This window comes from Narcine bancroftii, chromosome 8, assembly GCF_036971445.1.
Source record: "Narcine bancroftii isolate sNarBan1 chromosome 8, sNarBan1.hap1, whole genome shotgun sequence".
NCBI classification, from domain to species: Eukaryota; Metazoa; Chordata; class Chondrichthyes; order Torpediniformes; family Narcinidae; genus Narcine; species Narcine bancroftii.
The window spans coordinates 148,016,782-148,029,938 of NC_091476.1; the positions used below are offsets into that span (position 1 = coordinate 148,016,782).

The 13,157-nt window shown below is 37.2% G+C and overlaps 1 protein-coding gene across 2 annotated transcripts in view; it reads left to right on the forward strand.

Annotated features, from left to right (window-relative positions):
- Positions 1-13,157, forward strand: part of rpa2 (replication protein A2) — a 37,724-nt gene that overhangs the window by 15,820 nt on the left and 8,747 nt on the right. For both annotated transcript variants that reach the window (XM_069895241.1, XM_069895242.1), the window contains 5 exons: positions 2,533-2,651; positions 5,280-5,381; positions 6,781-6,894; positions 8,087-8,161; positions 12,619-12,729. In XM_069895241.1, coding sequence (XP_069751342.1) covers positions 2,533-2,651; positions 5,280-5,381; positions 6,781-6,894; positions 8,087-8,161; positions 12,619-12,729 — 521 coding nt within the window. The remainder of the gene's footprint in view (positions 1-2,532; positions 2,652-5,279; positions 5,382-6,780; positions 6,895-8,086; positions 8,162-12,618; positions 12,730-13,157) is intronic.

Below are 13,157 nucleotides of genomic sequence, written 5' to 3' on the forward strand. Positions count from 1 at the left end.
TTTTTTAAGTAATTATACTGTACATATGTTGAAATTCTTAATTAAAGGTTCATTTGTTGAAAATCTTTTAAATTGCTTCAAGACCTCGTTAAGCCACACGTGGTGGGGTGAATCTGAGTTGCAACCAGTCCTTTGGTCCCAATTACAGTCATAAGTCAGGAACTACCTGTATTTAAAATATTTTTATTATTAATTACTAATAATATAACACCTTATTTATGTAAACTTAACCCCCAACTATGTGTGTATATACTTTTGTGTGTGTGCGTGGCATTTCCCAAACCATTACAGCTTGGGGCCCAATTCTGGAAAGTCAGTTGAAAGTTCAGTCTCAGAAATCCAGTGTTGACGTGCAGGCTTTAAATTGATGCAAAGAAGTGATCACGAAGTAGGTGGGAGACAACGGGTGGCAGACTATTGTAAACTCAGGAAATCCTTGTCGAGGTGCTTCCAGAGAAAATGTCCTTTCAGATGAGTGGTAGCCTCCCTTTCTTCGTACAGGGCAAATGAAGCGAGTGGCTTTCACAGAGCTTCCAGAACCCTTTCCTGGGTCAGCCAAAATGACCATTACAATGGTCATGGTGTGGAACACTAATTCTCTTTAAAGGGAGAAAACAAATTGCCCATTATCACTTGATCCCACTTCAGTGCAGTGTTCCTCCAAAGAGCGGCTGCTCCAAGTGCTGTTTCCTTAAAATGGCCCCTGATCAAACAATGTACTGTTTCTTTAATATGTTGTCACATGATTCTGCACCTGTGTCCCTGGAACACTTCCTCTCTCTTCAGAAGTAGCGAAATGAGTACACACTGTCCCAATCTGCTGTCAGCCGCAGTCCTCTCCAAGCTTGCAGGTTGATTTGGTAGCTCTTAAAGTGAGTCCCACTGAAATGAAAATAGGAACATGTAATAGGACCTAAGTGGTGAATGATCACTCTCTTGTAGCATAAGCACAAGAACATTTTGTGGATGTCTGTATGCAATATGTCTGTTCGAGTGGTTGCTGGAGTGTCCTAAACTCAACAAACTTGGTTATTAGATAAATGATCTATAATCATAAAGTCAGAATTATTTACAACTCATTAAATGAAGCAGCAAATTAAAAAAATAAAGATACAGTACAGTAGAAGGCCCTTCCTCCTTATGAAACCTGTGCTGACAGTTACACCCACTAACCTACCAACCCCAGGCTTTTATTGGAGGATTATTGTTTAGATGGAATGTAAATTTGTTACAACAATATAATGTGCCTATATTAAAACATTTAATGAAGTTAAGGACAAAGAAAATGATAGATATTAGTGGTGAATTGTCAGCCTTGACTCCGTTGTATAATAATCAACTGATTTCTTTCTCAATACATAATCGAAGTTTGTTAAATTGGAGATTTAAAGGTGTGGAAAATTTGGGAGATTGTTTTAAAGAAGGTAAATTTTTTATCTTTTGATCAGATGAGGGACAGTTATGGTATTGATAAGGATTTTTTGTTTCTTTATTATCAAATTCGATCTTTGGTAAAGATATGATTTTACCTGAAGGGTTATATTTCAGTTATGTATTAAATATTACAGGATATAAATTTCAACTTGCTTTTGTATATTTAGCATTATCTGTAGTGAAAAAATGTATTGCTAGTACATGGAAAGATGCAAATATGATTGATATTAATAGTTGGCATAATGAGATGAACTATTGTTTAATAATGAAAAAATCACATGTTTTGCGTGATCATTATAGTTTTATTAATAAGTGGTTGTTATATTCAGAATATTTACATTTTGATTTACATTGACTAGATATTAATATGTATGCTTAATTTTTCTTTATTTTTTTTCTTTTTTTATGGCCCTCCTGAGGAGAGTTGGCTGAAAGGGGGGGGGGGGGGGGGATCTCTTTTTTCTTTTTCTTTTTTTCTTATATATAAAAAATATCATTCATGTTTAAGTTTATTGTTATGTATGTTACTTATTATCTGTATTTTGAACGAATAAATAAAGTTTATATAAAAAAAACCCAACATATTCTGCCACAGTACATGTCAGAAGATGTCATTCTCTGCATTTGTATGGATGAGTACAGCATCTGTGGCACTCCAGGTGCTCCAATGTCATTGGTTTAAAAAGCTGCTCACTTGATTAGTGCCCCATCGACCCCAAAAATATAATTGCCACTGCTGGGGCACATCTAACCATCAGTACTGGATTTAAACAACTGACTATTTTGACTACATCTCCCAAACTAGCAATCCCAACCATGAAGCAGTAGGAATGTGGGAATAACACTACCTGCTGCATACAATCCTCATTTGGAAATGTATCACTGTTCCTTCATCTTTACTGGTCCATTTCCTTGAACTCCAGCCAGCTGCAGCACTGGAGTGAATTCACTTAAAAGAATACTGCCAGCAACTTTCCCAATGAAATTAAGGATGGTTTTAAATATTGGCCTTTCGGATGATGATTGAATGTAGCGCAAAAAACAAAGTGAAATGGCATTGTTCTACTTCTGCAACTGACTTGTAACTCTTTTTACTAGGTTCTTTTGATGGGAGTTATGGAAATTTTGGAAATACTGCTGCAGGAGGTGGGGGCTACATGCAGTCCCCTGGAGGATTTGGTTCTCCTGCTGGGGGTAGCCAGAGTGACAGAAAAACTGTAAGTATTTTGTCAATAAAATGTGGAAAACCGTGGTCCAATGATATGATTTCTATATTTTCTGTACATTTCTAAGTTAAAAATGTTCACCCCCCCCGCCCCCCCCTTTGTTAGTTTTGTTCAGTCAGTGTACGGAATTGGCTGCCAGAGGAAATGGTTGAGGCAGGTTCTATTACAATATTTCAAGAGTGGGGGGGAAGACATGGAGATGATGGGTTTGGTTTGGAGAGATGTGATCAAATGCAGGCAGGATGAATGGGTGGGACATTTTGTTCTGTGTGGGTAAGTTGGGCCAAAGGCCTGTTTCCATGCTGGTATAACTTTTTTTGACAGTTTAGATTCAATGAAAATCTTTGTGGAAAGCTGCTGTACGCTTGTACCTTGGTTAACACTGAGGATATGCTTCCAGAAATAAGAGAACTAAAAGGGTTCTTTATAACATTATGTAAAGAAGAATGTGTTATTGTGTCACGAACCAAGGGTGGATATTTCCTTCCCTCTACTGTGCTTGGATCCTGGCGCAAATCACTAACCCTCTTTCTGTTGCTACAACTGCCATCTTTCTAGCCCTCTAATGGCACGCTCCACATATTGACAGAACTCTTGGATCTTATAGATTATTTCATCACCTCCTGTTGAATGTAATGGATTGCTGTGTTTCTCTTGCTTTCTCTTCCGTCAGATGTCCATAGCCTTGAGTTGTATCTTTGCTTAAAATCTCGTGACTGGGTGACCATGCTGAGGTTACCATAAAGAAATACAGATGCTCCTCTACTTACAATTTTTCGAAGTATGATAGTGATGTGCATTCTGTGGAATCCATACTTCGAATTTTGAATTTCAACCTATTCCTGTGCTTGCAATTAGACGATACGATACTCCTTCCCAATGCTTGGCGATGGCAGTGAGCCGCAGCATCCACTCAACCACACACGCTGTCTCTGTAGCAATCACGCAAACGAGTGTAAACAACTGATACTGTGTTGAAAGTTTTTTTGTGTTTTTGTATCCTATCATGTCCACTACACACCCATGTGTCTCCCCTGCTTTGTTTTAGTTAAATTTGCCCTGCTGAATGGTAAGTGGTTTGGGCACATTTAAGGTGGGCTATCCTAAGCTGAACAAATTTCTTTCAGTGTTCAATAAATTACATGAGATATTCAACACTTTATTATAAAATAGGCTCTGTGTTGGATGATTTTGCCCAACTTAGGCTACAGTGAGTGTTCTGAGCACGTTTAAGGTAGGCTGGGCTATGATGTTCAATAGTGCGGTATTCTTTTTTGACACGATTTATCACTTAGGTTTATCAGAACATTAACTCCATCGTCAGTCGAGAAGTACCTGTATAAGCTTTGTAACCAAACGGATGATGCCGGCTTCCGTTACATCTTATCGATGGAGTATACAATTTTTTTTCCCATTAATGTTCCACTACTGCTTTAGCAGCATTTGCATGAATAATTCAGAAAGGATTATGTTATAGATAGAGAATTTAGGTTAAAAAGGGCTTAAGTTGAAATGTGATGATTAATCATAAAAGGGGAAGCCAGAATAGACAGGGAGCTTACCATAAAAGTTTAGCTGGACAATGTTATAACAAACAGAGATCTTTCATGGTCACAAAGAGACATGTAGGAGCCAAAGATTGATAAAAGAGTGAAAAACAGAATTTAGTGTGTGCAGAGTTCGTAGTGTACGTGACTAACATGATAATTACAAATGCAAGTGTACTTAGAATGATTTTGCAAAAACTAACCAATTAAAACAGTGTTAAAGAGGAGGGGAAGGATAAGCAAAAAAGGTATAAAAATCAATGCACTGTATGTATCAGGGCTTGACTTGGCGAGAAGCCAGTTGAGTCCAACTCTGCAGACTTGTAAATAAAGCTTGTCGTGTCACCGACTTTAAAGAGACTCGTGTGAGAATTTGTACTTCTGACAGATTAGAATTATTCCTGCTTAAGGATGACGTGCAAATCTGTGAAATGTTTTTAAAAAAAAAAAACCCACAAAATACCAGTAATATGAATTCTGCACCTCACTGGGAAGCAGCCACACTGCTCCCCACTGATTCATTGGTGTGAGAACTTCAGCAGAATGCAGAAATTTGCTCTTGGTTCCCAGAAGAGCAGTGCACAGTCCAGGTAGTCTTTTTTTTTAAAAAGTACAGGGGTTTACATTTCGTGTGAATGTTCAGGCTGATGGTTCAAGAGTACTTGTTACTCCTTTAGCTCGGAGTTGGACTAAGTGGACTACTAGAGTAGGTTTTGTGAACATTCTTAATAAGTGCATTGCTATGAGATAAAAATGGGTTTTTGAAACATGATCATTAAAAGTACAGTTGCATTTTTGTGCATCAAAATGGTTCATGTGAAACAATCTTTGGTTTTCATTTTTATATCATTTGACTGCTGTACTTTCAATTTAATGTTACTTTATCCTGGAAATGCATGTCATTTTTATAGAATAAAATTAAAATAAAATTCAATTTTTAACTGAAGACTAATCACCTTTTTCTTGCACAATGGTATGTGAATTGTCATATCCTTTAATGTGATGCCACTATTTGCCTCTCTAAACATGTAATAACAGATCTGTAGGATTAACTTGATTTTTACTCCAATAGAGATCCCGAACCCAGCAAATCGTTCCTTGTACAGTGTCACAACTGATATCAGCTATTCAAACAGAGGACATTTTCAGAATTGGAGAAGTGGAGTTGTCCCAGGTGAATTTAAGTGCGATTAAATGTGTCCAGATTTGATATCCAATGTCCAATTTGAGGATTCTTTTGTTTTCTACTTGTAAATGATTTCTGATAATTATCTAATTCGTCAGATGTACAATATTACAACAAAAACAAACGATGGATCTTAAGGGTGATTAACAGTAGAGTTTTATAATAGTGAAAACTCTATAGAATTTTCCAAAACTGTTTTGATTCTGCTATTATTCCTGTTCAATTGAGGAGATGAAATGTCATCCCATTATTTAAGAGAGGAGGAGGAGGAGGAGGAGGAGGGAGATCTGGGAGCATCCAATATTTTATCTTGATGCAAGTAGTAGGGAAAATGCTGGAAACTATAATGAAAGATGCAGTGACTGATTGCATTGAAATTAATAATAGGATTGTGCAAGGTCCACATGGAGTAATGAAAGAAAAATCAATTTGTCTAATATACATAGATATTTGAGGATCTACGTATTTCTTTGAGCTTGTTACTAGCAGATTGGATAAGGGGGAACTAGTCAATATGCTATTTGGATTTTCAAGCAGATGTTGATAACTTCCAACAATGTTTAAGCACAAAGAGATGAGGTTAATATTACTGAGGTGGATTGAACTTACAAAGCAAAGGTTGGGACCAAAGGGGCTTTTCTTGTGTTTGCAGGCTGTGACTAGTTGGGTATGACAGGGGTTGGTGTTGAGGCTATCACTATTTGCCATCTATAAGTAATTTGGATGAGGGAGCCAAATATCCAACTTCGATGAGGACATAAAACTAGGTTGGATTGTGAGTACGGGTAAGTGTGTATCAACTTCAGGGATAGAGACAAACTGAGTGGGCAATTACATGGCAGATGGGGTGCAATGTAAAAAAAAAAGTGAGAGGTTAATGAATAATGAGAGTTTGTCACATACATAAGTAGAATGTACTGATTCACCAAAATTCTTGCTTGCTGTAGACAAACAGCAAGAAAATGTACACTATTGTAACTGGTATATCTTGCATAACAGAAGGACACATTTAAAACAATAGTGTACATTATTTTAGATTTTAGAACAATGTGCTGACAGAAAAAGAGATGATAAATATATGCAGTAAAGCCCCCTTCAGTATTTGGTGCCTATGGGGACTGGTAGATGCTGGATAAGTGAATGCTCTGATTGCTTGAGACTGTGTGTTGCCTAGATTAGTGAACTAATCACTAGGGGGCGCCAATTACAATCTTTTGTATTTTTTACCTGTTTATTTTCCACAATTTTTTTTGTCAGTTGTTTAATCTGAAATAAAAACTGATCCTATTGGAGATGCTCTGCAGGTTTTCTTCCTACAGCTGCTTCCTGTTCTGGGTATTTGCAGAGTTTTCTATTTTTTATAAATATGGTTCTCTCCGTTTTGCAGGTAACTGTAGTTGGTATGATCAAAGATTCAGAAAAAGCTCCAACAAATATTCTATATAAATTGGATGACATGACAGCACCCCCTATGGATGTGAGACAATGGGTGGATACTGATGTAAGTTAATAAATGACAACATAATCTGTATTAAACTTCTTGGTGTTGCATTCTTTTTCATTCCCTTATGAATAAATTATAAAAGGAAATAATTTGGGTCAGTGCTGCCAAGATAGCAACATTTTCCATGTGAATTAATTTCCTTTCCCCTCAGTTAACATTGTTCAGTAATTTTACTTATGCTCTAGTTTCAGGCAGTAGTTGTTGGCTCTGTTAAACCCTCATGATGTAGATTATTTTTCAGTTGTGGAACATTATGATAAAATAAAATGGTGTGTCTGTTCTGTAAATATCAGTTTTAATGTAAGTGTGCTTTTGTTTACAGCAGAGAATTGTACATTGCCTGCAAACATAAAGTGTTTTTAATCTAAACTGTCCCTGGTTGATTGTTTTAAATGTGCCCTTCTGTTATGAACACTTTGAATAACAAAAATATTCTATTGCTATATTCTTTCATAACTATAGAAGAATAGTGCCTAAATGTCTACTGTCACCTCCTGGCTTTTTATCTACTAGAAAATCTATTTTTCAGATCCATTCCATAATATTCACATGGTTATGTAACTTCTATCCTACAATTGTACATACAATCTTTAAAAAATGGGGTATTTTCAGAATTGTGTTGAGCTTATTACTTAATATTGTCTCAAAGCAACATAGAAACCAATAATTCCCAGACATTTTAATAAATGTCTTCAGGATTCATATCTTTGAGCTTTAAAAGACTTGTGAAGGGAAAGATTTAAAGACAAGGGACAACCTTTTCACATGAGGGTGATCGGCATATGGAATGAGCTGCCAAAGAAAGTGGTAGAGGTGGGTGGAGTTACAGGTGTTTGGGTAGGCACTCAGATTGGAATGGTTTTGGATATGGGCCAATCACTGGCAACTGGGTAGGCATTTTGGCGTGGATGAATTGAACTGGTGCCTATTTCTGTGCTGTATGACTGACTAGTCTCCTTATAATTCTTCTTTCCAATGCGTGGTGCTTCTATTTTTTTTGTCCATCCTGTCACCTTTTCCTCTGTGCTTAAATTTTATGAATAATTCCTCAAACCTCTTTAAAGATTTAAATCTTTAAATCAGAATCAATTGTGTGATCCACCCTTCTTAATTCAACGTCCTGTTTGCTCTTGACTACTTGAAATTATTCAGCACCTAATTGTTTTTCCATTGATTTTGTTTAATGCAGGAAGCTGGAAGTGAGAATATTGTGGTTCCTCCAGGCACCTATGTAAAAGTAGCTGGTCATCTCCGATCATTCCAGGTGATGTGTTGTGTTAAACTATAATCCTGTTGGGCATTGATATTTTGTAGATCTTTGTTTATTGGCAAGTTGGTAGATTTATTAATCTTGGTCAATTTATATCTTAGGATAACTTGATTTTGAAAGTAATGCCTTTCCATTGTATTCTCATTCCTTTTAAGGTTTGCTTTATGTAAATAAATTGTACATACAATCTTTATGTGCTTTTTGCTGTCAGTGTCTCCAAAATCTGTAAAACAGTGCTAACATTTTTGTTTCTTTTAAAAAAAGGGATATTTGTAGAAATGTGTTGAGCTTGAACACGTTCCTGGTTTTGCACTTTTTTCTTAACAAGTGAATATGTTGCTTTGAGACAAGATCTAAATTGTCTGAAGGAGATAGGATTTGAAAAGATGTTAATTCTGATAGTTGATTCCTGTTCTTCAAGTGTAATGGAGGATTTAGACCAGCTGATGCAAAAGGGATGCAATTGCATCAGAAGACATAATCTAAATTCCACCATGAGGCCCAGGATGCATATTGTCTTTTTGTTGGTCGCAGACTGTCAGGAGACCTTGAAGATAATTAAATCATTTGTTCAAAGAGATGAGATCTGAAGTAAACAACTTTTGGGTAATATAAGCTATGGTCCCACTGCTGAAGTTTGAGACTCTCCAAGAGGTGGCAACATCTCTCAGTAAGAAGAAAAACTTCAAGAGTCCAGCTAATATCCCGGTCAAGGAAGGTAGAGAAGCTGCTACCGGCGCCCTGACAACCTACTACAAATGTGCAGTCGTTGCCTAGCTTCGGCAGTTGGGACCAGTCCAGGTGTTGATAAGTATAATTGGGAAGGGCTTGCATATTCTGGTGTGAATTCAGCTTTAGATTTAGTAATAAAGCCTTGTATAAACTGAACTGCTCTCGGGGGGGTGGGGGGGTGTGTGTGTGTGTATTTCCTTTCGGTAACTCAAACACTGACCAATCTAAAACGAACAAAATGAGAGGTATAAGTTTACCCAAGACATCAAGTCCAGGCAAAACAAATTCATCTCTATTCATTCTGGAATGATTCTGTAATTGTGAACATTTGGGGAAGGGTGTAGTGGAATACCAGAACAAACGATCATTGAAAAGGAGGAGGTGAGGAGGAGTCACGTGATGGAGTAGTGGCCAGACGGTGAACTCCAGCCCTCTCCAGAAAAGTCGGGAAAAACAAGAGAAAACACAAAGGCACAGAAATAAAAGTTACAGAAAAGTGAGTATAAAGGTGGAAAGAAGATGGCGACAAAAAAAGAAAAATCGAAAGCAACGGTAAGAAGAGAGGAAGAGAAGACAAAGGAGGAAAAAGGTGAAGGCCTTACCTGTCCGAAGAGGCCCGCTGCGGAGAGAGAAACCCGCTCCCTCAGGTCGGTAAATAATAGACTACAAAAATGGCTCGCTGAGCCGAGTAAAAGTGCGCGATGCGAATGGAAAAAAAAACACACCGACGGGAGGGGGGACCAGCTGGGGAGTCAATCTCCACAGCCGGCAACGACAGCTGCAGAACACCTGCAGCAAGAAGAGACCACAGAAGACAATAGAAACAAGAAAGAAGAGGAGGAAAGGGCAACAAAGAAACAACAGATGGTCAACCCAGAGGAAGAAGAAGAGGAAGAGTATGGTGAAATAGAAGAAGAAAAGAAAGGCAAGGTAAAGGATATACTTGCTCTTATTAAAGGATACATGGAGTCATTTAAAGAATGGCAAACACAGGAATTTAAGGATTTAAGAAAAAGAATAAACAACACAGAAGAGAAAATAAATAAAATGGAGATGACCTTAACAGAAATGGGAAAAAAAATGGACAAGATGGAAGAGCGGGCAGTAGCAGCAGAAATGGAGGTAGAAGACTTAAAAAAGAAATTGGAGAAATCTAATAAAAAAACTAAAGAGACACAAGAACTACTAGCTCAAAAAATAGATACAATGGAAAACCATAACAGAAGAAATAACATAAAGATAGTGGGCCTTAAGGAAGATGAAGAAGGCAAGAATATGAGGGAGTTTATAAAAGAGTGGATCCCTAAGACCCTAGGATGTCCAGAACTACAGCAAGAATTGGAAATAGAAAGGGCACATAGAGTATTGGCCTCTAAACCACAACCACAACAAAAACCAAGATCTATTGTAGTAAAATTCCTAAGATATACTACAAGAGAAAAGGTACTGGAGAAGACAATGGAAAAAGTAAGAGAGGGCAACAAACCACTGGAGTATAAAGGGCAAAAAATCTTCATTTATCCAGATATAAGTTTTGAACTCCTAAAGAAGAGAAAAGAGTTCAATACAGCAAAGGCGATTTTATGGGAGAAAGGGTATAAATTTATACTAAAGCATCCAGCGGTATTGAAAATATTTATTCCAGGACAACAAAACAGACTATTCTCGGATCCAGAAGAAGCACGAAAATTTGCAGAACAATTACAAAAATAGACTGAGGGAGGAAGACGGGTAATGAGAGTTAAAATGATCACGATTGATATGTATGTGGGTAAAGACAAAAATAGACTGAGGGATGAAGACGGGTAATGAGAGTAAAAATGATCACGATTGATATGTATGCGGGTAAAGAGGTATAAGAGTGAATAGAGACATTGAGCATACATGAATGTATCTGTACTTAGAGGAAAATATAGATAGTATAGACAAGAATTAATAAGGGAAGGTAATGGAATAGAGAGAATAAGGAGGGAATTAAAAGAGTGACCTTTGTGACATATGAAAAGTGAAATCTTTTCTGGGGGAGGCGGGGTGGGGGGAAATAGCAGTCACTGCAAAATCAGTTGACGCTTGCGAGTGGATTCGCAAATCCAAATGGAGAGGGGAGATGTGGTTGTCCGACAAGGGATAAAGGACAACTCAGGAGGTGAAGGGGAGATTGGGGATAAATAAGATAGAAATAGGAGAATAAGGAAAATGTTGGATGTTGTAGGAATGTTGTCTTATAAAGAGTTGAAAATAAGAAAACAGAAATGGAAAAGGAGGAAAGGTAATGATGGAAAAACGGAAAGAGAAGATAAACAAAATATAAAAGGGCTACGCTGAACTATATGTCTTTAAATATTAATGGAATACATAACCAAATTAAAAGGAAGAAACTACCAAATTTAAATGAATTTGTAATGTATTCCATTAGAAAAAATAACATATTGGTTAAGAAATAATATTGAAATATTCGAACAAGTATAGGAGCCTTACATTAAATACAATAGCGAAAACCTACCGGGGACAAACATTACCTAAGTTGATGGAAGGAGAAGGAAAGAAAAGAATGGACTCAGTAGAATTTCTGGTGTAATTTTGTTGAATGACAACATTGTCTGACTGGCTTAATGCAACCTAGATTGTATACCTAAAATGGATGAGAGGGGGGGGTGGGGGGGTGGTTTGGGAGGAAAGGGGGGGGGGGAGAAAAAGTCACTGTATATGTGTGAAAAAGAAATAGTGTATATCATGGCTAATGTGATTTATGGTGTGAAAAATAAAAAAATTTAAAAAAAAAGAAAAGGAGGAGGTATTGGATGACTTAGTGATCAATTGGTATTAGGTATTGGATGGATAAAACCCTCAGCCTAATGAGATTTGTCCCTGGCTGCCAGAAACAAGGGTGAATATTATTGGAGCTATAACAGAAATGTTCATATCACTGGACATGAGCTGCTGGTTGACTGGAAGAATAGCAGATGCTGGGCCTTTATTCTAGAATAGTTTTCCTTGAAGCAGAGAAGGCTGAGGGGACTTGATTAAGGAATACAAGATAATGAAGGGCATAAATAGGGATATTATGAGAAAACTTTTCTGCTTTACACAGATGCATCTAACTAGGATTAAGATAAGAGGCAAGAGATTGAGATTTAAATTTTAAATGTTATATTTAAATTTAAGCCATACAGCACGGTAACAGGCTCTTTTAGCCTGTGTGCCTAATTACACCCAATTAACCTACAACCCTGATACGTTTTGAAGGATGGGTTGAAACCAGAGCCCCCAGGGAAAACCCATGCAGACATGGGGAGAACGTACAAACTCCTTACAGACAGCACGGGTTTCAAACATCTGTCCCAGTTACTGGTGGTGTAACAGCATCGCCCTAACCACTACGCCATCTGTGCAGCCCCAAGGATTTATTTTCACCTAGAGGGTAATTGATATCTGGAACACGTTTCCAGAGTGGGTAATGGAGGCATGTCTAATTATTTAGATGAACTCTTGAAACACCAAGGCAAAATTCTGGGAAATTGGATATGTATGTGTGTGTATATAGGTAAGTTGGCAATTGCCATGAAGGGTCTTTCTCTTTATTGTGACTCCAAACTTTCAAGTTTTACCGTCTGATCTCTTAAAAAGTGAAAGTTTCTTGAAATTCAGTTTTACAATGATGAATATAATTTCTGAACACCGATTAGTTCAACAGTTTTCTGACCTTTTGTATTTGATAGAACAAAAAGAGCTTGGTGGCTTTTAAGATAATGCCTTTGGAAGACATGAATGAGTTAATATCACACATGTTAGAAGTGGTGCAAGCCCACTTGTTGTTGAACAAACCACAGGTGGGTACAAAATTATTTTAAAACTTTGTGCCTTCTGTCATGAGCATACCTAATTATTAGCTTTGCAACAAAGTGAGGAATTGTTCTGGATTTCATAAAGTTGTCAGTTATTAAATGATGGATAGCCCAAGGTTGCTTTTGCTAAAATTTCTATCTGTTAGATGTTCTGTATGGTGTTTTAAATAAATAAATAAATAAATAGATAGATTAATAGATTTATTTATATATGTCTCTCTGGGGAAAGGATGAGAGCCATGGGATTAATGATCTCATTTATTCCTGGTTGATTAATTCACGTCAGGGTTAAAAGCCATTAGTTGAATGATTTGTCATGCACGAATGGAACTTGGTTGCATGGGCTAAGAAATGTCACACCTGGTTTCTTTCCGTACACAAGAATAATTGGAGACATTTCAGAAAGGGTTAAG